We start from the raw sequence: 25,101 nt of genomic DNA, 5'->3' as shown, positions 1-25,101 counted from the left end.
GCCATAGGGAGAATAGGGAAGAAGAAAGAGATTAAGGGCCTTGGTGAACTTTGTGCCTGATCCAGAGTGGGGATATGGAATTAATATTGCTAAAAACAAACTAGAGCACATGTGTCCATTTTTCCACACCTGCTAGCTTATTCTCTACTGTTAGGGCTCTGGAGTATCTACCTATAGATTTACTTTAAGGATTAAATGAGATAATGTAGGTAAAACACATTGATATTTTCTCCTTAGTAGATCCTAAGTAAATAACTGTAGACGTTACTGTTTAAAAAGTTGAGGAAGAGAATTGTATTAGTTTTCCCTCACTACGTAATACATTAAACCAAAAGCTTTGTGGTTAAAGCATTAGTAAACATTTATTATCTCACAGTTTCTGTGGGTCAGGAATTGGAAAATGGCTTAGTTGAATAGTTCTGGCTCAGGATCTCTCATGAGGTTACAACAGGGGTTAGTTGGGGCTGCAGTCATCCGAAGGCCTGACTGGAGCTAGAGGATCTGCTTCTAATGCGGCCCATTCACACATGGCTGGCAAGTCAGTGCTTGCTGTTGGCACAGAGGCCTCAGTTTTGCTCCACATGAGCCTCTCATCAGTGCTGCTTGATTTTCCTTGTAACAGGCTGCCAGCTTCTCCCAGAGTGAGCAGTCTGAGAGAGGAAGGCTAATGCTGGAATACTTTTATAACCTAGCCTTAGAAGTCACACACTGTCATGGACCTAGAAAGTATCATACTAAGTGAAGTAAGACAGAGAAAGACAAATACAGTATGTTATCACTTATATGTAGAATCTAAAAGAATGATACAAATGAACTTTTTTACAAAACAAATAGACTCACAGACATAGAAAACAAACTTATGGTTACCATTGGGGAAAGGGCAGGGGAGAGGGATAAATTAGGAGTTTGGGATTAGCAGATATGTACTACTATATATAAAATAAACAACAAGCACCTACTGTATAGCACAGGGAGCTAGATTCAATATCTTGTAATAAACCATAATGAGAAATACATCTATATCTATATCTGAGTCACTTTGCTGTATACCGGAAACTCACACAACAGTGTAAATCAACTATACTTCAATGAAAGAAAGAGAGAGAGAGAGGAAGAAAGTCCTCCACTGTCATTTCTGCCATACTCTTGGTAATACAAACAACTGATCTTCAGTGTAGGTTATGTGAGAGCATGAATGCCAGGAGGTGAAGATTACTGGTATCATCTTGGAGGCTGGCTACCACAGAGAGAAATAAGAAATAAATTGTTTTTGTTTGGGGGAGAGGGTGTTTATTTGCATCTTCCCTTGCTGTAGGCCTCTAGTAGTTATTATGAAATTAGACAGATCTGCAAGTTAGTGCTCCTTAGTGACAAAATGTCCAGTTAACATTTGTGAGTCTTTTTTTCTTAGCACACTCTTATTTGATATTGCTTTTTAATTTAATATTAATTTTCAAATGATAGAGTTAAAAAACAGTAAGACCACCGAAATTATAACCAAAAGAGTAACCCTGCCCCAAATTTCTACTCTGCAGAGAATACTTATTTTTAATTCTTTTGGCTATTTGTTTTGGTAATGTCCTCCATATTATTAAATAGCCTTGCTTATACAGCTGTTTCTTGATTTTTCCATTTTAGACTTTACTTTTTACTATGGAAAATGAGAATTTGGCGCTTTCCTTCTCCCTTACATATATCCCATGTACCTCTTCCTAGTATAGTTATAATTTTTGGTTAAATCAATGTTCAGTGCTTATATTATGACTGTAAATATTCTCAGCCAATCCATGTAGTAAATGATGATTGCATCTCGTTTCTCTTGCAACTTTGTATTTTTTTTCTGGAATTAATGACTGTTTTTTTTTTGTTTGCTTAGTTTTCTATGTCTTTATCAATACTTCATCTCCAAACTCTCCAAAAGAACTAAACTCCTTCTGGTATAATCAGGTAATCTATCAATTAATTTTTTTCCCTTCTCTTAGCAGCATACCATCTGGACTCCATCTTCTATTGCACTGTGGTTTACACGGTGTTGCCCTAGAAGAGTCTCTGCGCTTTCCTGTGTCAGAGACTATTTCCTAGATTTCATGATTTTTTATTTTCCACTTACTTCCTTGTTTTATAGAACATATCCCAGTAGCTTCCTAAGAAAGGGTGCCTGAGAAGTAAATTTTTGAGATGTTGCCTGATTAATTGATAGTTTACCTGTTTACAGATTTCTAGGTTGGAAATTATTTTCTCTTGGAATTTTGAAGGTATTGTTACATTGCATTCTAGTTTCTTACACTCCTCTTAAGAAATTGCAGGCTATCCTGATTCCTAGTCTTTGTTTCTGATTGCCTTTCCCCTATGTAAACATTTAGTTTCAGCTTTCTCTATTCTGCTGAGTCCATTACCAGTCAACCAAGGACTATTTTCCAAAATTTTGTTAGTTTTGCTTCTGTTTCTTCCTTTGTTCTTGTGAGTTTATAATTTTTTTATTTCTTTACTATTATCTTAGTGGGTTGCAGGAGAGAGTGGAGATAATTACTGGTGTTTATTTTACCATATTTTACTAGAAATCTGACAAAATGCTTTTTATGAAGATATTTAAAACAAAAAATATTCCTGAGATTGTTTTTCCAGAATAATTAACCAAAGTTAATTTTGTGTTTGCTTCTGGGATAATATTTTACTTCTCATCATTTCCAAATGTTCTGTTAAAAAAAAAATGTCCCCCCTGTCATTCCTCTTGGTTTTGGGGGCTTCATTATGTTTTTCATTGAGGTAAGAATGGAAACTAATATTTGTTAAGTACCTACTGTTTGTCATAATATGTTTGTTTGAGGGTTTTACATGTACTAGTTAGATGCTGAGGTAAGATATTCTTCACATATGTTAGGTAGCTGGCATTCCCAATTTAAATGAGAAAATGCATCAACTTGAGTTGCTTTCCAAAGGTCATACCTATTGTAAATAGCAAATACTGGCTTTGAATCTAGTATTTCTGATTATGTAGTCCTTTATCCTCTTTACTTACAACTTCATTAATCTTCAATTTGTGTGTGTTAAAATTTTCAAGCATAAAAGTAGGGAGAGAATAGTATAATAACCCACCATGTATTTGTCAGCTAGTTATCAACATTTTGTCAATCTTTTGTTTCAAATATTCCACCATTTTTTAAATTTGTAAATGTACTCCAGTATACATCTCTGATGTACAAAAGGACTTCTTATAACTAACAAAATTAACAGTAATTCCTTAATATGATCTAAAACCCAGTCCAAGTTCAGATTTCTCTGGTTGTCTCAAAAATACATTTATTCAGTTGGTTTGTTCACACGGTATCCAGATAGGATCCACATGTAGCATTTGGTCTTTTTGTCTCTTAAATCTCTTTTAATCTATAATATTCATCCTCTCTCCTTTTTCCATGCCATTTTTATTTGGAAGAAATCAGGTTCTTTGTTCTGTAGAATGTACCACATTCTGGATTTGATTGCTTCTTCATGGTTTTATTTTATTGTTGTACTATCCCCCATATTTCTTGTTATCTAGAAGTTAGAGCTGGATGTTTGATTAGATTCAGGTTTATTTATATATGTATTTATTTTTGCAAAGAACATCTCCTAGCTTATATTTCCTATTTCATCAGGAGGCAAATAATATCTATAATGTCCTACTTTTGGTGATGCTGAGTTGGGTATAGTTGTTCTCAGCTTGATCCATCCATTATAAGTTCCCCATTCATATTATCACCTCAGGATTTTAGCATCCACTTATGATCATTGTACAGATCCATTATTTCATTAGGTGCTGCACATTGGTGATTTTTCTAATTATATCACTGCCCTTCTACATTTATTAGCTGTAATTCTGCTATTACGAGGAACTTTCTCCTCTTTACTGTTTTGTCACTTGAAATCAGGAAAGACAAGATTAATGATTGATTTTCCCCCCTTTATTTGTGAGTTTTCAGAGTAACGAGTTTCTGTAGCAAAAGAGTCATTATGAACTAAGGGCTATTTATATATATGATATATTTTAGTGTATTATAGTCATTATTCATTTTGTTGCTCAGATTGATCCATTAGTGTCCCCATTAGTCTTTGATAACTTCTTTGGTTTCTGACACAGGATGTTCCAGGCTCATTTTGTGCATATCCTTCCCCAAATACGGAATTAACCATTTCTCCAAGGAACTCTGTTTTTTTAAAAATGGGAAATAGTATTTAGAAACATCAACCTGAGTTGCTAGTGGTTCAGTACTATTGGATTGTCATATTTTAGGCATTTTCACTGATCAGAGATAGGAAATACGTACATATTTTTTAGAAAGAGAAAAATCATGAGTTTGTACTGATGATACCTATTGAAATGTAAGGTTTTTTTTAAACTTAGCTACTCTGATTTTATACTTGTACGTCATTACTCTTAAATCTTGGTTCCCAACCATAGTAACAAAAGTACTTTTTGCTTTCTTCTTATTGTATATATGACAATTTCGAAACTACAATATCAGTACTAATGACTGAACATAATTTGTTTTCTTTGTGGATCTTTTTGCCCTTAGTATATATCCTGCTAGGGAGATACAACCAAAATACTGTATGGCATATATACTAAGTTTTTTATTTTATCCTTTCATTGTTCTTTCTTGGGGGGGGGAGTATATATTATTGTATATTTAATATATAGTATTTTAAATTATATATTTAATATATTTAAAATTATAGTTTTTAATTTTATATTTAATATATAATAGTACATATTCTTATACATATTTTTTTTTACTCCCTTTCTTACTGTAAAGGTATATACTATAAATATTGTTTTGCATTGCTTTCTCTCTTAATGGTACAGTCTGGAGATCACTTCTTTTTTTTTTTTTTTTTTTAATATTTATTTTTATTTATTTATGGCCGTGCTGGGTCCTCGTTTCCGTGCGCGGGCCTCTCCCGTTGCGGAGCACAGGCTCCAGATGCGCAGGTTCGCAGGCTCAGTAACCGTGGCTCATGGGCCTAGCCGCTCCGTGGCATGCGGGATCCTCCCAGACCAGGGCGCGAACCCGTGTCCCCTGCACTGGCAGGCAGACTCTCAACCAATGCGCCACCCGGGAAGCCCCGAGATCACTTCTTTTTTATTTTATTTATTTATTTTTTTGGCTGCTCTGGGTCTTCGTTGCTGGGCATGGGCTTTCTCTAGTTGCGGCGAGCGGGGGCTACTCTTGGTTGCAGTGCGCGGGCTCTAGATGCGCGGGCTTCAGCAGTTGTGGCACATGGGCTTAGTTGTTCTGCGGCATGTGGGATCTTCCTGGACCAGGGTTTCGAACCCATGTCCCCTGTGTTGGCAGGCAGGTTCCTAACCACTGCGCCACCAGGGAAGCCCTGGAGATCACTTCTTATCAGCATGCAGAGATCATCATTCCTTTAAACAGCTGCATAGTAATCTATTATGTGGGTTACCATGACTTAGCTAATTTCATACTGATTCAGTCTTCCATTTAAGTCCTAAGGAAATACTTCTTCGTGGCAAAATCCAGTGTGAGAATTTAATAGGATCAAAAAATTTTAAAATATTGAAATCTATTTCTCTCCTTAAACTGGTAATCAAGAGTTAATGACAATTTTCGTGAAATGAATTTTATTCACCTAAGCACCCTGGTTTACTTTTAAACCTTAACTATTTTTGATGGAAATCCTTTAAATTTATTACAAACTTTTACACAATTTAAACATTTTTTGTCATAATTGGGATGTTTTCATTATTGTATTTAATTCTAATTTTCTGTGCTTTTCAGTTTTCCTGTGTTTTCCCGTGATTTCCCTGAATGTTAAGTACTTGTCAGTCTCATATGCCCAAGTCAGTACAGCTGTTGTGTGAAGTTTTTTTTTAAATTAATTAATTAATTTTTCATTCTATTAAAGTTTAGGTGAAGGTTTTATCTCTGCTTTTTCAGGACCTCAGCTTACATACAGGAAAGTCAAATTTATAGAAAGCCTGGTATTAACAAGAATGGTGTTTCACTCCCTGTTTACTAGACTAAAAATTTTTTTTATATTGAAATATAGTTAATTTACAATATTTTGTTTCAGGTGTACACAGAGTGATTCAGTTATATATATATTTTTCAGATTATATTCCATATAGGTTATTACAAGATATTGAATATAATTCCCTATGCTATACAGCAAATCCTTGTTGCTTATTGACTAGACTAAAATTTTTTTAATTGAGAAAACAAAGCATCTGTGTCTTTATCATTTTGCTATTGTAATTTTTACAATATGTAGTTATGATTATTCCCTTATTAATAGTAATATTTTCTCTTGAATCAGATGTTCTGCCTTACTCAATACGGGTCCTGTTGGAAGCTGCTGTGCGAAATTGTGATGGCTTTTTAATGAAAAGGGAAGATGTTATGAACATTTTAGACTGGAAAACCAAACAAAGCAATGTTGAAGTGCCCTTTTTCCCTGCCCGTGTTCTTCTTCAAGATTTTACGTGAGTGATAGGTTTATTTTTCATGATGAATTTTCAGAGTGTTCGCTTTTTAAAATTCAGACTCCATGATGGCTCTCTTGTTTTTTAATTGTGAAGATTAGTTTATAAATTTAAAAAGTTGCTTTTTCTAAACTGAAGCCATTTGTTAAAAATTAGGCACTTTTTTTTTGTACCATTTATTTTAAAACTACTTTTATCTAACTGCCTACTTGTCATCTCCACGTAGCCAATAGGCTTCTCAGTCTTAACATATCCAAAACTTCATTGCTCAGCCCCCCTCATGTATTCCTTTCCAAGTTTTTTCTGTCATATTGAATGGCGCTGTAGTCTCCTGTTTGTTTAGAGCAAAACTCTAGGAGTTAACCTTGGTTCCTCTCCTTCATACATAATCCAGTCTATCAGCAGGTTCTGTCAACTCTACCTTTGAAATATACATATCCTGAATCCAACTCCACCACAGTCATCCTGATTCTAGCCCCATTCTCACTTACCTGGATTGTAACTATAGCACTCTGTTAGCTGGTATCCCTGCTTCCATACTTGGAATGTACAGTCTTGTCTTTTCACAGTAGGTGAAGTGACTTGGTGAAAAGATGTTAATCAAGGTCATATCACTCCCCTATTCTCCAATTGGCTTCCATTACACTTAGAATAAAGTCTTTACCATAGCTTGAAAGATTCTGCCTAATCTGTGTGTCCAGGGATTACTTATTGGAAGAATTAACCTTTAGCTGAGTTTTGAAGGAGGTGTAGAACTTAGCTAGGCAAATAAGAACATCCCCTTCACCCACCCACCTAAATCTGGTTTGTAAGCTTCTGCTCTGTGTACCCTGTATATGCTGCTACTGTAGTACTTACAATACTATTCTATAATTGCTACTTTATCTTCCCTACAAATTCCTTGAGAACAGTTACTCTCCCTTACTTGGCCTTATACCATTGGTATCTAGCACATTGAAGGCATTTGGTAAATGCTTCTTATATAGTTGGCTGGAGATACATATGTAGATATAGATATATAGATATAGATCCATCTATATATCCATATATTTAGTGGATAACTTTGGAGACAAGAAGGCACTGGGAGTGAAGGGGCTGGAGCTGGGGAAAAGGGAGGGGTATCTTAAAATTTAAGGCAAGAGAAAGAATTCCATAGGCATTTCCCTTGAAGTTCTCTTATGCCTCTAAAAATCATCTGTTGTATTTTTGGCACATCTACCTTTGAGCCCTCAAATTCTCAGATAATATTTAATATTCTCATTAAACCAGGATACATCTAACTTTGGATAACCTGTACATTATCAAACATGAATGCAAATTAAAAAGGGATACTTTTTAAATTTAAAAATGCATATTGATCATTTGAGCATATATAAAAGAAGAATTAGAAGTTGATCATTCTTTATTTTTTAGTGGAATACCGGCAATGGTGGATTTTGCTGCTATGAGGGAGGCAGTGAAAACTCTTGGAGGTGACCCTAAGAAAGTCCATCCTGCCTGTCCAACAGATCTCACGGTTGATCATTCTTTACAAATTGACTTCAACAAATGGTACTTTAATACACATATTTATAAAGACAGCCACGCACGTTGACTGGCAGCCAGTCCACTGGGAGTGTGTGGTATAGAAGAAAGGGAATAGAGAGAATTTGTGCCAGAGTAAAGTTTGCTACAGTTAGTATTGACTAATGTACAAAAAGAAAAACTGGTGAAAACTTTTATGTATTGTTGAATTTTCTTTTTAACTCAGTCTAAATTTAAAGTGATTTTCATGTTTGTATATTTCTGCTGCCATCTTTTATAGATATGTGTGAGCCTAGAACCTGCTTTTTGGCGTGAATATCTGAATTAAGGCTTCATTTCCTTTTTGTTTTTTAACTTCCAGAGAGAATTTAAAGATGTGAGCCTTTAATGTCTAAATTGGTGATTGAAAACACTGAGCTTACTACAGCTGTATTTTCCTTTCACTGAAATAAATTTCTTATATTTAAAAGGTCCTTTTGACCAAAGTCAAACTAGAGAAGACATTATTCTGTTTTCATGTACTAGCTTTCTTTTTACATTTCCTGGAGTAATGGAATAAGGCTACAATTTATTAAAACCTGTGAGAGCCTTTGCCCTCTAGATTAAACGATGGCTCTGAACTTCTTTTAAGTTATTAGATGGGAAAAAAAATCGATTTTGCTACTTGCCGAAAGTTACTATATGAAAATGATTTTAGTGGCACTTACAATTTTTTTTTAATCTCCATAAATTTATATAAATCAACTTTTTTTTTTTTTTTGGTAATCTGAGATTTGCTTTTGAAACCTGAAATAAATGATATATTAACCTTTAAATAACATTCAGTTGTTACTTCCAGATAGCATTGCTGTTGTGTGCTTTTTGAAGAGCTAAATTTCTGTAACTTTTAAATGGTTTTATTTTGTTTCCTTTTTTGGAACGATAGTGCAATACAGAATGCTCCAAATCCTGGCGGTGGTGACCTACAGAAAGCAGGAAAGCTTTCTCCACTTAGAGTGCAGCCTAAGAAGCTTCCCTGCAGAGGCCAGACTACGTGCCGAGGATCGTGTGATTCTGGAGAACTAGGCCGAAACTCAGGAAGATTTTCTTCGCAGATCGAAAATACACCCATTCTATGTCCTTTTCATTTGCAACCAGTGCCTGAGTATGAGATGTTTTTAAAAATATTTATTAGTACCAGATTATTTTTCAGTTAAGGAAATCACGTTTATTCTCCTTCCCCTCCTAATTCCTATTACATTGCCTTCATATTTAACTGTGCTTCCTATTGTACTGAAAGAGGCAAAGTTAATTAAAATGGTAGTCTCTAAATACCATGATTTATTTCTGTTCCTTCGAAGAAAACTTTTCTTAAGAATTTTCTATAAATATATTTAATTTTTGTAACTAATATAGACAGAAAATTATCTTGAACTGTAAATTTTTTATTTTAGTGAATTTATACCATTCACATGCTCATTATTCATTCAGATTCCTTTTATGAAATCTCTATTTATATTTTTAGCTTTATTTTCCTATTAGGAGATTTCTTGTTCTTTCTTATTGCATTGAGACCTCTATGTTAAGAATATTATCATTATCATATGTTATAAACTTAATAAGCCCTTTTAGATAAGCAATTTCCTATATGGTACCCTGGAAAGTAGTAAACCTGCCTGGAAAAGAATCCCGTTCTTAAGAGTTGGTTAAATTTCCTAATAGGTAATTTTTCAAAATAAAAAAAAGAGTTGTATAATTTGAATTTTTATATGCTATAAAGTTTCCAAAGTCTTAGTCTTACTTTAAGAGAGTTATGTTGTTTATCCCATTGTTTACTAGACTGTCAAGTGTTTTAAAGGTGAGTTAAAAATGACTTACACTTTTTCAAATTGAAAAAAATTTAACACATTTAAGATTTAGGCTAGCTAAGAATAATATCAACACATGTTTCATCATAAGTACCAAATAATATATTAGTTCATTTGTCCCTAATTTGGATCTTTTAAATTCTGGGTAGTTGTAAATTTTGTGCTCAGTATAGCTGTAAAGCCTCAGGTTATAAGTGACCTCAGGTGCTCTTGCTTTCTAAGAATTCAATATAATCTGTGGGGTCCTTTGCCATCAAATCATGACAGTTTTACATTTATGTAAGTACTCCTTATTCCCTACCTGGCTGTCCTGATTGTTAGGGACATGTTGAATTTTGAGATTAATTTCTCTTCTTATTTAGAAATTAATTTCCTGAAAAGGAAGATTTATTGATTCAAAAAATCACTGATTTTCTTGGGTATCTTTTTATAACTGGTATGAAGTGCTAAGATGGTAAGTTTTTATTTCTAAAAATCCAATCTGGTGTAACATTTCCCCTCAATTTTGACTCTAAATTACAAAGTATTAAGATCAGATATGTTATAGTCCCTGGTTGTATGAAAATAGTAACTCTTTCATGTGCTTTAATGCATCAGTGAAGTATTAATTATAGACTCAGACAAGAAATTGAGGGATAGAGAGTTGAGAGCATACATTTGGCACTTGAAATCACTGCCTGATTTGAAGTCAGGTTATGAGCTAATAAATGTTTGTGTGGTACTTTGTAGCTATATATACTATGAAAAGGTAAGATAATTGGAGTGGCTCTAGAAAGCTATGTTCCCTGAGGTCCTAAGAAAAATCTCATTAAGATGTGCTATGGCTTCAAATGATCACTCAGCAATGAATTATTAATCTTTGTTTTTTTTAAAAAAGTTGACAAACAACTATAATTATCTGGACCCTGGAGGACATGTATAATTTAAGTTATATTGATATTCTAGTCAACACTTAAATCACCAGCTGGCAAGTGAAATAAACAACTTAAAGCTGTTAGAAATAATTTTTTTTAAAATATCCATTAGATAAAAATAGCTTCCTAAAAATGGCACTATGTTTACTGCTTGGCAGTGAATTGTTTTTATCTCTTAGTTTACATAATTCATGTAAAATATATTTATAATCCATATAAAGTAAAATACTACTTTATATAAAATAGAACCTTGCATTTTGGGTGAGATGAATATAAAATTTTTACCAAAAGCTCTTTTTAAACTATAAAGTGACGTTGAGTTGTTTGTCATTGCTACATTGTGATAATCAACAAGCATCTCCTAGTTTAACTGATACAAGAGTTAAGTGGGTGGAGATGTACATGCTTATTTTTCATTAAGCTACAACCCTTCTTTTTCCTTGCAGTGGAAAATCCAACAAAGGTTACCATGCTACTTTTAATATTTTAGCCAAATCTCACAGTGATACATGTTAAGTACAGTTTGGGACACTGGTGTGGACCATGGCTTAAATAATAAAGTCCTTGCAGTAGCTTTCTAGTGTTACTTAAAGCAGAGCTTCCTTGTTGAAAAGAAAATAACTGATTCTGAGAAGTCTAGTAAACTGCTATTCCCAGAATTTTTTAAATATGTAGACTTAGAAACAAGGCAAGTCTTTTCTGTAATACATATATTTAATGCCAGTTCTTCTTCTTTTTAGACCTGAAACAGTATTAAAAAATCAAGAAGTAGAATTTGGCAGAAATCGAGAGAGGCTTCAATTTTTCAAGGTATAAATGATTTGGGGGAAATTTTTTAATAGGAGTTTATGAAATATTGAAAGGTTTGATTTTTATATCTTTAGAAGTTTTTAAACACTGGCAGTAGAACCCTTTTTTACTTTTTTTCCTTCAAATAAAATCTTAATCAGAAACCCTAGTGTATAACAAAATATTAAAAACAGTGGCTCTAATTCAAGTGAGCTTGGAGGGTCTTCTACTTGGGCCTACCCCTTTTCCCATCCCTGAGAATCCTTGGAATGTAGTTGAAAGCTACTGTTTATCTGGACTATTAGAACATTTTTCTTTGACTTAATTTTGTTTTAATAATTTGCAAAATGAATATATTTAGGTTTAGTATCTGTGTATTTGTTTTTATGTACTGTAAACTTTGACCATGATGAACATTGGTAAAATATTTTTAGTGTCAGTATTTATTTATATGTTGATTATGAGGCAAATTCAGATATATGCTAACAGTTGGATTTCTTAAATTTAAATAAAATATAGTGGAGTTCAAGAGTTTTTAAGAATGTGGCTGTAATCCCTCCTGGAACTGGAATGGCTCATCAAGTAAACTTAGAGTATTTGTCGAGAGTGGTTTTTGAAGAAAAGGACCTCCTCTTTCCGGACAGTGTCGTTGGCACAGATTCTCATATAACCATGGTGAATGGTTTGGGGATTCTGGGGTGGGGTAAGTAAATGACTAAATATATTTAATTCTTTTGGGGAGAGGATGTCAGGAAATTTATAAAAGAACATAAATAGCAGGGTCTTTATAGCCTCTATGAGGCTGTTTTTTCACCTATAACAGCAGCAACAAAAGTAAATCTTAATTCAAGTGTTTGTGGACAGTGTGGTATAAGAGAGAATTTATGAAAAGAAATGTGGACCGTGCCCAGCACAGCACTACCATTTGTGGAGTGGTTAGTGATGATGATGATGTCTATGAAGGTGATGTGCTTACTCCCTTATTTAAAGTCCTTCAGTGGCTTCTCCTAGCATTCTTTGTAAATCCAAATTTCTTCATGTTTTTTATAGGGCCCTTCACAACCTGTTGCCTCTTTAGCCATTTACCCAAATACATCTTTTATTTCCCTGAGTGGGCTGTGCTATTACACGTCATGGCTTTGCATCAGCTATTCCCTCTGGCAGAGTGCATGTACTCTTTTACAGAGTGCTATAATTGTTGGCTTTTTGTCTTTATCATTAGACTGAGCTTCTTGAGGTTGACAGGGGCTGGGTTCTATTCATACTGTATCTTGAGCATAGCATAGTACCTAGCATAATAGATACTAAATGTTTTCTGAATTTAAAATAAAGGTAAAAATCAGTTTTTTTCAACCATGTGAGTGGAGTCATTCTTTTGAGAAGACTTGAGTTCCATATCTACAGTAATAGCATTATAGCAGTTCTGTGCAAGGTACTGTGTAAGACAAGCTCGTGAAACACCTAGAGATTTAGATGTTACAAAGATAAATTATCTTTAAATGCGCTATACTCATATACCTATCTTTATTACATTAGGGGTTGGAGGTATTGAAACAGAAGCAGTTATGCTTGGTCTGCCAGCTTCTCTTACTTTACCAGAGGTGGTTGGATGTGAATTAACTGGCTCATCGAATCCTTTTGTTACATCCATAGATGTTGTTCTTGGCATTACAAAGGTAAGTTAAAATTTTGCTAGCTGTATAACTTACTGGATATGATTTTTTTTGTAAGTAGAAGAGCCCCATAAGAGCAGGGATTTGGGTTCATCACCTCATCCTCAGCACTCTGATGTTATTAGCTATTTCATCATAGTTATCATTCATAGTAATAATAGCAAAATTTAACCCTTTATACTAGTAAGTACAAAACAGTTTGTTGTGTCGTTGTTCGCTTGACATGTTAACTCATTTATTCCTCATTACAAGCCTATGAGATTGTTACTGTTACCATCCTTATTTTAATTCTGTGAAAACTGAGACACAGTAAGGTTTAATGACTTAACCAGAGGGTCATAGGGCTGAATGGTCAGTGTAGAACAAGGTTTCCCACCCAGGCAGTCGGGTTCTTAAGTCCATGCTCTTAACCATTATGCCTTATTGCCTCAGTGAATGTTTGTTGCCTTCGTGAATTTAAAAAAAAAAAAAAAATCGTATTTAGGAAATGTCTAATTGCATCTCCTTTAACACTTATTTGAATCATTTGTCCCCTGAAAACTATTACTGTATTAGATAGTACTTTAAAAAATATAGGCTGTAAAAATGTGGTAGTGTCAAATTTTTCTATTGGCTATTTTAACATTTTAAAAAAAAATGTCACTCTGCTGTACACCTGAAACTAACACAACATTGTAAATCCACTATACTTCAATTAAAAATAAAAAGAAATGGTAAAAGTATTATATAGAAATTTTTTCTCTGAATTTTTAAAATATTGGCTGCATACATTTAATATATATACTGTAGGGTTTCCTAAAGACAATAATTTGTAACTCTCCATCCTAAATTTCTAGTTTTCACTAACTTTATTGTAATGATTAAGTCCCATTTCGTTAAATGAATGAACCTGGGAAATGTTCCACAAATAATTCCAATTTGGATCCTAGCATCTCAGCATTTTTGGTTAGATTACTGGTCTGAAGGCTTTTAGAATACTCCGCAGGGAAAGTAAATGGTATTGCCTCCCTCTCACCATTTAGTATTGATCCCTCTTCCCTAATTAGAAAAAAAATTGACGTCTTGCAGAAATGATTGATTCAGTGTGTGGTACCAAAAGATCAAGAAGTTAAATAGAGAATTGAAGGATTATTCCTAAAGGAAAAGGAATATCCCATTATAATTTTAGAAAAATCAATTCTTTTCCTTCACACATCCTGAAAATTAATGGTGCTTTTTAGATTCCTCCAGCTATATTTTTTCTTAACAATGTTCTACATATACTTTTGACATTTTGGCTTATTGATGCAAAAATTAAATCTATTATGTAGGTGTACCTTTTTGATTATTTTGTCCCATATTTGAGGTCCTGTTTTATTCATGATCTTTGTAGGATTAATCATATATTGTTTTTCAAAATGTATATTGTGGTACCTCATTAATTTGGGGAAAGCAGCATTTGGCTTGCTGTATCTAATCTGTATTGCTCTTATCCTCAAAAATAAAACAGTGAAAATTAGGAAACATCTTTCTTTTAGGGTTGAGTTTCTGCATCTATAAAACGTTTGGATTAAGTGATCCTTAGCACTTATAAAATGTTAGAGCTTAACATTATTCATAGGTTGAATGTTGTTTCATACTTCATCACTGTGCTGAGCAGTCTCTCTATACCATTCTGACACCATTTTACAATTGAGAGAAGGTGGGTAGCTGTTTTGGTTACTTAAAAATGAGTAATAAGAAAAATGATTTTAGAAGGACTTAAGTTTGAGGCCACATGTTAAATCCTATCAAAATGAAATTTACCTAGGGGGACTTCCCTGGTGGTCCAGTGGTTAAGACTTCGCCCTCCAGTGCAGGGGGTGCGGGTTCGATCCCTGGTCAGGGAGCTAAGATCCCACATGCATCGTGGCCAAAAAAACCAAAAACATAAAACAGAAGTAATATTGTAACAAATTCAATAAAGACTTTAAAAATGGTCCCCATCAAAAACAAAAAATCTTAAAAAAAAAATTTACCTATAATTAATGATGCTGTAAATATTTGGATCAGTAGTTGGAATTCAAAGAATTTTTATAGCAGTATATAATTTTTTGAATTTAAATACACAGTTTCATCAGTATATTAGTATTTCACTAAATCTAAGATGCCATCATTGGTTAGAAGCACTGCTGTTTTATGTGCTGCTAAGAAAGAAAGAAGACTGCCAGATAATAGACACACCATAGAGTCTAAGGTATACGCTGATTTCAGAGACATTAAAATGGGAATCTTAGCCATTTTGAACTTTCAAGCCCTTTTCTACCCTAATAGTAACATTTGACCACTCTTCTAATGACTGTTTACCTTAAAATACCTGGAAAACCAGAATGAGTTGATGTTTCATAAAAATAACAGAGGACCTCTTTCACTGTCAGTAGTAATGGATTAAAAATTAGATTTTATAGTTTTCAGAAAATCCATGCTAAGTTTATGTGTGTTTTCTATGTATCTCTTTATATAGCACCTCAGGCAAGTAGGAGTGGCTGGAAAGTTTGTTGAGTTTTTTGGAAGTGGAGTTTCACAGTTATCTATAGTAGATCGAACTACAATAGCAAACATGTGTCCAGAATATGGTGCTATCCTCAGCTTTTTCCCTGTTGACAATGTGACATTAAAACATTTAGAACATACAGGTAAGAAGATATAAGATCACTAGGATAAATGTGTTACATTTCCAATGTGTCTATCTGAAATATTGTATAATAAATTACTACCTTGTACATGTTATTTAATGTTCATGAAATTATCTTATTTTAAAACAGCAGCTTTGAAATAAACTGCATTGGATGTGTTTAAAGAGTGTTGTGTCCTCAAACCCTAGTCCACTGCGACCCATTTACAGCAGTTTAGAGGAGTTATTCAAACTGCTGATCTTTGCCTCACTTTTTCCCAGTAATTAATAATGGATACCTCCACCCTGTTAGTGATCAGAGGTTGCAATTTAATGGAAGTCAGGCTTGCGCACATTCACAGCTGTTCTCTTCTACATCCAGGAAGAGAGGAGCCACGAGACAGAGTTTGGGAACCAGTGCTCTATCTAAAGAATAAGCACATAATTTTGTGAAAAGCAGCATAGGGTTACAGCTTCCAAATTCTTATTGTAGCCTGATTAACTAGGAACTTTGACCACTCTTCTGTTGATTAATATAGAAAATATTTGCAAAACCAGAATGTGTTGGTTTTATAAGGCCCCTATTCTTTAAAAAGCAGGGTCTCTTTATTTGATCCACTTCTTTTTTTTAAGAGATCATTACTGAACTACTAATCTCATCATAAGTATATTGGGGAGATATATTCTAGTATTCTTCAGTTTGGGGGCAGATTATGATAAGTCAGATGGCAAAGTGGATGACTGGTCCTTTGGAACCTTGGAAGGAATGGTCCTCATAGAATACAGAGTTTTCTCTAAACTGGATTTTGGGTGGTAGAATGTTCAAGAGAGAAATGCCTTATTCCTTACATATTGATATGAGTTAATGTCATAATGATCTGTCACTGTGTAATAAATTGTCCTAAAACTTAGTGGCTTAAAACAGCAATAATTATTTATTGCTGCATAGTTTCAGTGGGTCAGTAATTCAGACAGGTACAGATTATCTCTGCTTCATGATGTCTGGAGCCTCAACTGCAAGACTTCAAAGCTAGGGCCAGGAATCCTGAAGGTTTTTTCACTTGAATGTCTGGCAGTGAATGCTGGCCGTCAGCTGGGAACTCAGCTGGGACTGTCAGCCAGAACACCTATTTGTGGTTTCTGAATATATAATCTGGGCTTTCTCACATGGTGGCTTTTCAAGGGTTAGTAACCTGAGAGAGCAGGGGTGTGGGGGGTTGGGGAGAGAGAAGGTACATGCCAGTTAGCCAGCTAGCCGGCTAGAAGTTACATTGCTCAGGTTTAAGAGGAATGAACAAAGATTCTACCTCTTGATGGATGAATGTCAATGTCACATTGTAAGAGAACGTATAACTTGGGATAGATATTGTTGTGGCAATCATTGGCAAATATAATCTGCCACAGTTACTTACTTCTCATCAAGCTTACAGATAACTACCAAAATGTTTAATTGGAAACTTTATTGTTAACATCTAAGTTCTTTTAATTTCTGGAAGATCTTGTTAAATCTCTATCCTTCTGCTCTGTAAAACTATTCTTAACTTTCATTTACTTTATTCTTTCATTGTGACTATTATATTAATGTTGCTTATTGTTTAGGGAAAGTAATGAATTTCATCTTTCATGGTGGCTAGTAATTTATTATGTTGAATTTTGTTATTGGTTTTTCTCTTGCAAACAATATTTTTGTGAGTTTTATGTAACTGGCTCAGTATTTCTGATCTTGTCTGTGATTGAGTAACTTTTAAAAGGGGGGGTTCTGGTATATATTTTATAAAGAGTTTTCATGAAGGATAAAATTTTTACTATTGGGAATAATATCAATTTGTAAAGAAATCTTTTCTGAGTGCTTAGTAATAAGTAATATTTGTTTCTTGCTCATCACTGAAATTCGGCATTGTTACCCCCAAAGATTTAAAAATTTCTGAAAGGATTTTTATTGTTGTTAATCATCTTTTTAGGTTTTGACAAAGCCAAACTCAAGTCAATGGAAACATACCTTAAAGCTGTGAAATTGTTTCGAAATGACCAGGATAATTCAGGAGAACCTGAGTATTCCCAGGTATATACACAATAACCCTCCTAATAGTAGTTAAGACTGTAAATTCTGGAGCCTGACCACCTGGGTCTGAATCCCAGCTCTAAGACTTACCAGCTATACAACCTGGGCACTTTTTTAACCTTTTTGCCTCAGTTTCCTCATCTCTGAAATATGAAGATAATATCTACCTCATAGGATTCTTAAGAGGTTAAGTACAAATTCATTATGACAGTTTCAAGCACATAGTAAGTCCTCAATAAATGATGCTGTTGTTATTTAACAAGTTAATGTTATTTGTGACCCAACTCTGATTTTATTCATTAATTTTACATAGATTTATATTACAGTAAATTTTGTGACATTTCATCAAGTCTCAATTTTTAGTACTTAAAATATAAAATTGACTCAATTTATCAGTCTAATTTTTTTCTATTTTAGGATAAGAATACTATAATCTACTCCCCAAATATCAATTTTGATGATGTCTGCACCTGGTTAATGTCTATACTTTGTAAAAAATCCACCGTTTTGAAGGGGATATACAGTTATTTGATCTTAAATGTTAAAGATATTTTTACAGTCTAAGCAAATATTTCTTATCTTTTGGAAATTTATATTGAAGTAGGTAGAATTCACTTTCAGGAAAGTTGTAATAAAATTCACTTTCTAGAAGTGTGTCAGGGATCTAAATCAACTTGATGTTATCATTGGTATGGTTAACTGTTAAGCTCTTTTTTCTTGGGAAATCCATTTTCTCACCCAGCTTTATTTTTCTTCATAGCTTGTATCCCTGCCTGATACCTATCAATTTGTATAATTATTTGCCTGTCTTTCCCTCACTAGAATGAATACAAGTAGGCTCCACGAGGACAGGAACTTCACCTGCTTTGTTTGGCACTCTATCCCCAGCTCCTAGAAGAGTGCGTGGCACATAGTGGATGTTCAGTAACATGTTAGGTGAATAAGTGAATACATATAGTATATTGAGTGCCATATAGAACCCATAGGAATTGAATTTGTGTGACGTTCTGGGCAAATCTTTTAACTTCTCTGATTATTTTCTGGTCCCTTTCAGTTCCATTTATCAAATCTAGTGCTCTGTCCACACTTTTTTTAAAAAGGGAAAGAATAAGAACAGTTAAATGGAAACATTTTGGTGGTATAATGAAATGGAATAAATGTGCCTATTAAAAACCTGACCAGATAGATGATAAGAAATAAAACTAAAATTCATCAGGATGTTGATTTCAAGAGAAACTCATACATACTTAGACACAGACTAGGATCACCTGGATCCGTGAAATAAAAGTGTAAGAAAAGCAGGTGTTTCAGTTGTGCTCAACCAGAATAAACAGGGCTGTTAAATAATGATGAAAGCCATAGTGAAGAAAAACTTGTTTGAATTGATTATACACAAATAAAATGTACATAGGGAAATGGTAGAAATACCAGAAGAAATTAATAGAAACCTAGCTGGGAGGTGGAATTTTTATAAAATGTTTTTTTTTTAAACCAAGGGATAAAAGCATGGTCTGCAGGGGCCTGGCTAGCTAAACTAGAACCAGGAGTAGAAAAACCCTTTTCTGCTGCATCCCCCAAGCACCCTCTATTGAACAGACTTAACATCGTACAAGCTGAGAAAGGAGAAGTGTTTACTAAGCCCACCTCCGTTATCACAGAGCAGGCAAAGAAGGATGACTTTGGAGCTCAGAACCAATAAACTTAGCCTGGTACAGGCATCTACTTTATCATCAGGCATGTGTGAAGACAGTGTTATCTTTGTGGGAAAAAACCATTTGGGGGGAAAAAAATTTTACATAGACTGTATGGTTGTTGTGCTAGTTTGCATACTGGTCTGCTAGTCTTTTAGCAAATTTTTATATATTATGTTTCATAAATTAAATGGCGTTGTTTTAAAATATTTCTTGGGAGTGTATATCACCATTAAAACAAATTGCAGTCAAACAAATGTGAGTATATTCATTCCGCATCAGAAAGTAGTACTCAAGTTGGAATCTGTACTTAACGAATTCTAATTACTTTTCTCTCATTTCCTAGGTGATCCAGATTACTCTGAATTCAATAGTTCCATCTGTCAGTGGTCCAAAAAGACCTCAGGATAGAGTTGCTTTGACAGATATGAAAAGTGATTTCCAAGCTTGCTTAAATGAAAAGGTAGATTACCTTATTTGTCAATACACTTTGTACTAAGTAAGTAGTGAAGAACTAGCAGGATGACCCATGAACTCAATCAACTGCTGTATTTTTATATGTTATTGGCACACACCAGCAGCCCCCTCCTTTGCCTCTGTCCAAAGTGCAAGTCAGACATTTCATGAGCTTGTTCCCAGATCCACTGTGAGGACCAGAGGTTGATTGGGTATATTTAAATAAAAATTTAAAGTTAAAAATTGAGTTTCTTAGTCATGATAGCCTCATTTCAAGTTGAATAGGTACATGTGGCTATGGCTCTTGTATTGGACAGCATAACTATTGAATATTTACATCATCACAGAAAATTCTGTTGGGCAGCACTGCTCTAGACTTTTGTGATTTCTCAGACTAGGACAAAACCACTACACTGTTGTGATTACTCTCTTAAAGTCTGGTAAATTAACTAAATACCAAGTGACCTCTTTGACTTTCAGGGTTTGTACTTCCCGTCTTGAGAATCATGGCTTCAATCTTGTCACTTTTTCTATTCTGAGAACTAGTAGCTGGCTTTCTTTTCAGAGCCTTTCTTTTTATAATTTCTTTTTTCTTTTTTTTTTGAGGAAAATGTCAAACTTGTACAGGAATAATAAAATAGTGTAATGAATTCCTGTGTCCCTCACTTCAACAATTACCAACTCATAACCCATCTTGCTTCATCTGTTCTACATACATGTAGACACACAGGATCATTTTGAAGCAAATCTTCAAGGCCATCTTTAACAGAAAAAGTTTGTACCATCTCTTGAAAATTACTGTTAAGTAGGAATGAATAAAGAACAGCAAAGCCAAATAAGATCTGGATCCTGAGTAGTTGGCTGGACTCAGTAGATAAAAGCTTAGGAACACCACCAGACTCCTGTCATGATTATTCAAATTCATGCTTCAGCTGAATTATAACTACTGAATGTCATGGACCTTCAGCATCACTCACAAATAGTCAGAACTTATCAAATGTCAAGGATCTGCCATATTTTCTACCATTCTTTTTTTCTATACATATCCACAATATTTAGTTTATATTTATGTGCAAATTTGTATAGGTTGGATTTAAAGGCTTCCAAATTGCAGCTGAAAAGCAAAATGATATCGTCTCTATTCATTATGAAGGAAGTGAATATAAGCTGTCTCATGGATCTGTGGTCATTGCTGCCGTTATCAGTTGTACCAATAATTGCAATCCATCTGTCATGCTCGCTGCAGGTAGGTTGTGGTTTATAGCCATACATTTTCTGTTATGTTCACATTCTGTTTCTTAGATTATGCATGAGTATTGATGCCTGTGTTTGATATTGAGAACCTGAGTTTTTAATTAGGTTTTAAGGAGCCTAAGTTTGATTTATGTTATTAATTTTGTTTTATTACAAAGAAGGTGAATTTTTAAAATTATAACATGTATCTATGAGTTTTAGGTTGTATCTGTTATTTCTGTCTACTTAGAAGTATAGTTAATTAGCAGATCTCTTGATCTACTAGACATTTACCATAGCAGTGTACTAAATTCAGTTTAGACACAAAGGAAGTAAAAGATTATTGATAAGGAATATAAATGAAATCAATTATATGTATGTGGAACAATTCATTAATTGTATAAAATCAAGTATAAATGTTAAATTGCTATTAGTTCATTACGATTATAGCATTTAAAATGGTTCATTTAATGATATGTATTATATGTGTACATGACATTATATATCCTTTTCCATTTGTGTGCATGATGCTGTGATATCAGATTGTATCTTAATAATTTATAACGTAAAAGCTAGTATATCTACCACAATTTTTTATTTGTTTTAAATGAAACAAATCAGTAGAATAATGTGAACAAAATAATGACAGTAAATGTGTGAATTTTAGACTTTTACCCTAACCTGTATTGGAGGTGACCTGTAAAATAAACCATAAACCCTTTCTTACTTCCTACTTTAATAGGAGGGAAAGAGGGAGAGAAACATTGCCATAATAAATTATTGTTTATTTACTGTTGTAGGTCTTTTGGCTAAAAAAGCTGTTGAAGCTGGTCTGCATGTTAAACCTTATATAAGAACAAGTTTATCTCCAGGCAGTGGGATGGTTACACATTACCTCAGTTCAAGTGGAGTATTACCATATCTTAGTAAGCTCGGGTAAGTGATGGTTACCACTGTTTATATTGACATTGGTATTCAGCAGTGATTGAAACTACTTGTTAAGACCTTTCATATACAAAAAGAAGATAGAAAAAAATGCTTTAGTTCTACTTGTTGCCTTGCCATTACCACAAAATCTTTGAGGCCGTATCACTCAGCAGACATTTACTAGGCATATTCAATGAGCAGCAAGGCATTGTGTTGGCTACAAAGAAGTAGGAGATGTGATCTCTAATTTAAAGATGGAAACACAAAACAAACAAGTAAAACCAAGTAACAGTGACAGACAGGTAAGGGATGGTACCAAGTACTGCATAATTTGCATGAGTCATGTAGATCATCAGTTTTCAGAACAGAGTGAGATCTTATAGGTTGCATTATTAACTGAGTAAATTGTCTTAATTGAGGTTTTGTGAGATTATTGTATCCATTAAGCATAGGTTAAGTTGTCCCTGAACTTTGGAGAAAATAACTTATATTTCTTACGTACTCAAAAAAATCATTGATGCTAGCTGTGTTTTCACTGTGTATTTTGGAACATAGTGTCTTACGTAAATCGATTCTTTTGCAAAACTGCCAAGTTTTAGGTTTTTTTCTTTGTTTAGACGAGCAGCTGAAAGTAATTTTGAGGATTATACCTGTAATTTTTAAGTTATATCATCTTGGAGTTTTTGTCAGGAGCTTTTCTTGGGTTTAGTTGGTTGAGAATTAAAAGATTACTCCTATCAGAGTACCCAATTACAGTGCCTCTTTGGGGGCCTTTGGTCGGATTGTTGCAGCCAGGTCCTCTTGATATTTGACAGTTTAAACCCCTTTGGAGGAAAGTATAATATCAATTTTTTGAATGGTCATGTTATATATTCCTAGTGAGTAGTATCTGAAGAATTTTCTTGCATAGTGTGATAAGTTATGTGTCAGATTTAGTCAACCAAATTTAACTAGGGAGTGTCCTAAGTATCGGGACTCTTCAGAGGTTTGCATTCAGTACAGATAGCGTGCCTGAGGGTCAGACTTGATTGCTCAAAAGCTGTGAAATGAACATGTTGATGAAGGTTCGTGTGTTGTGAATATTCTCTTCAGCAATCTTAACTACAGTGATGGAAATGAAAGATAAGACTTGTCCTTTCTTTACAAATGTTGTGATTTTCTGTCCAATCACATTTATTTTTTGAAATGCAGATTTGAAATAGTTGGCTATGGATGTTCAACATGTGTGGGAAATACAGCACCCTTATCAGAAGCAGTTTTAAATGCAGTAAAACAGGTAAACTGTGTGGATCAGTAAGACATCCAAATGGTTTTTCTTAACTGTATTTCACTATTATCAAAAATATATATTAATGTATTTATATTTCTGTAGTCCTTGCATCTCTTGGGAAGAGTAACCTATCAATCATAAAATGATTCTTTGAAGCCATTTTTAGAACCTTGAACTAATTCCTTAATAGTGTAAGGAATTATTTTAGTTTATTTACAGTATTGATAGTTCTGTACCTAATAATTGGAAATAATGCTTTTGTTTATCATGCCCTCAGAAGTGTAATATTTGAGATTTCTTATATGTGATTATCCAAATTTGTACCATCTCTTGAATTGAATATATTCATTTGTGCTTTTTGTTTTTTTGTTTTTTTTGTTTTTCAGGGTGATTTGGTTACTTGTGGAGTTTTATCTGGAAATAAAAATTTTGAAGGTCGTCTTTGTGATTGTGTTCGTGCCAATTATCTTGCCTCTCCACCCTTAGTGGTAGCTTATGCCATAGCAGGCACAGTGAATATAGATTTCCAGACAGAGCCTTTAGGTATCTTTTCCTTTATATGTATACATACATACCTGGCGCACACTTTTTTCCCCAAAAGTTGTACTTTTGAAATGTTTCCTAGACTGTTCATTTTTTGAATTATTTCAGAAAATCTTATCACAATGCATTATTAATTTTTGATTCATATGAAGAATATATAATGTGCAAGTAATTAGTTCTTTCAGCTGCTTACACCTGAAGCACTCTTGTTGAATAATATACTTGGTTTCTATGATGTGTCTTTGAAAAGATGTGAACATTTTGAGGGAGTTACTTTTTATACTAAATTTCATATGAAAAATTTTTAACCAGGTACTGACCCTACTGGCAGGAATATTTACCTACATGATATTTGGCCTAGTCGAGAAGAAGTTCATCAGATAGAGGAAGAACATGTTGTGTTATCCATGTTTAAAGCATTAAAAGAGAAGACAGAGGTAAGACTCTCATTTGTTTCTTAAAAGGTTTAGTAAAGTGGCAGTGTTTCTTTATTTCACGTATCTTTCTGAATAGAATCAAAATTAAAATTACATTATTTTGAATACACAGTTTTTAATGAGTGACATTTTGTATCTGGAATCTCTAGTATCTAAGAGTATCAGAATTTTATTTATTTACTCATTAGAAATGTATAGCAAAAACATTTATATTTGGCATCCTGAACATGGACACACTTCATAGAAACTGCCCTTGTTTGTTGTTCCCATTCAAATGGTTCAAAATTCAAAAGAAATAAGAGCAGACATTGATATCTCCCTCCCACCCATTCCTTAGCCATCTACTTTATCTCCTCAAAGGCAACCAGTTATGTCAGTTTCTTAAGCATTGTTCCAGAGATGTTTTGTGTATCTAGAAGCTAATACATACATTCACACTTTTTAAAAAGAACTTAGAATATAAACATGAGAGCAAAAATGATAGTTATTCACTTAACAAATATTTATTGAGCCCCTAGTATGTGCCAGGCACTCTTCTAGCTGTTTGGAATATATCAGTGAAGAAAACACAAAGTTCTCAAGGGGAGAGGCAGATAGTAAACTGTAGACAGAATAATTA

At 33.9% G+C, this 25,101-nt stretch overlaps 1 protein-coding gene and 1 long non-coding RNA gene across 3 annotated transcripts in view; one reads left to right on the top strand and one right to left on the bottom strand.

Annotated features, from left to right (window-relative positions):
• Positions 1 to 25,101, bottom strand: part of LOC309626407 — a 51,558-nt gene that overhangs the window by 12,008 nt on the left and 14,449 nt on the right. The window lies entirely within an intron of this gene.
• The window catches only part of IREB2 (iron responsive element binding protein 2), a 56,166-nt gene that overhangs the window by 19,551 nt on the left and 11,514 nt on the right, over positions 1 to 25,101 (top strand). The window contains exons 3-16 of one of the 2 annotated variants that reach the window (XM_082386982.1): positions 6,319 to 6,484; positions 7,898 to 8,035; positions 8,934 to 9,152; positions 11,510 to 11,579; positions 12,078 to 12,261; positions 13,095 to 13,234; positions 15,714 to 15,885; positions 17,825 to 17,925; positions 19,963 to 20,079; positions 21,159 to 21,318; positions 22,106 to 22,241; positions 23,424 to 23,508; positions 23,889 to 24,045; positions 24,358 to 24,482. In XM_082386982.1, coding sequence (XP_082243108.1) covers positions 6,319 to 6,484; positions 7,898 to 8,035; positions 8,934 to 9,152; positions 11,510 to 11,579; positions 12,078 to 12,261; positions 13,095 to 13,234; positions 15,714 to 15,885; positions 17,825 to 17,925; positions 19,963 to 20,079; positions 21,159 to 21,318; positions 22,106 to 22,241; positions 23,424 to 23,508; positions 23,889 to 24,045; positions 24,358 to 24,482 — 1,970 coding nt within the window. Of the gene's footprint in view, positions 1 to 6,318; positions 6,485 to 7,897; positions 8,036 to 8,933; positions 9,153 to 11,509; positions 11,580 to 12,077; positions 12,262 to 13,094; positions 13,235 to 15,713; positions 15,886 to 17,824; positions 17,926 to 19,962; positions 20,080 to 21,158; positions 21,319 to 22,105; positions 22,242 to 23,423; positions 23,509 to 23,888; positions 24,046 to 24,357; positions 24,483 to 25,101 lie in introns of those variants that run through there. The other variant, XM_082386983.1, reaches the window with a different exon arrangement.

Source organism: Balaenoptera borealis (assembly GCF_965194805.1).
Source record: "Balaenoptera borealis genome assembly, chromosome: 3".
Lineage (NCBI taxonomy): Eukaryota > Metazoa > Chordata > Mammalia > Artiodactyla > Balaenopteridae > Balaenoptera > Balaenoptera borealis.
Note: the sequence above shows the minus strand (reverse complement) of the source record. Positions and strands in the feature narration are given on the sequence as shown.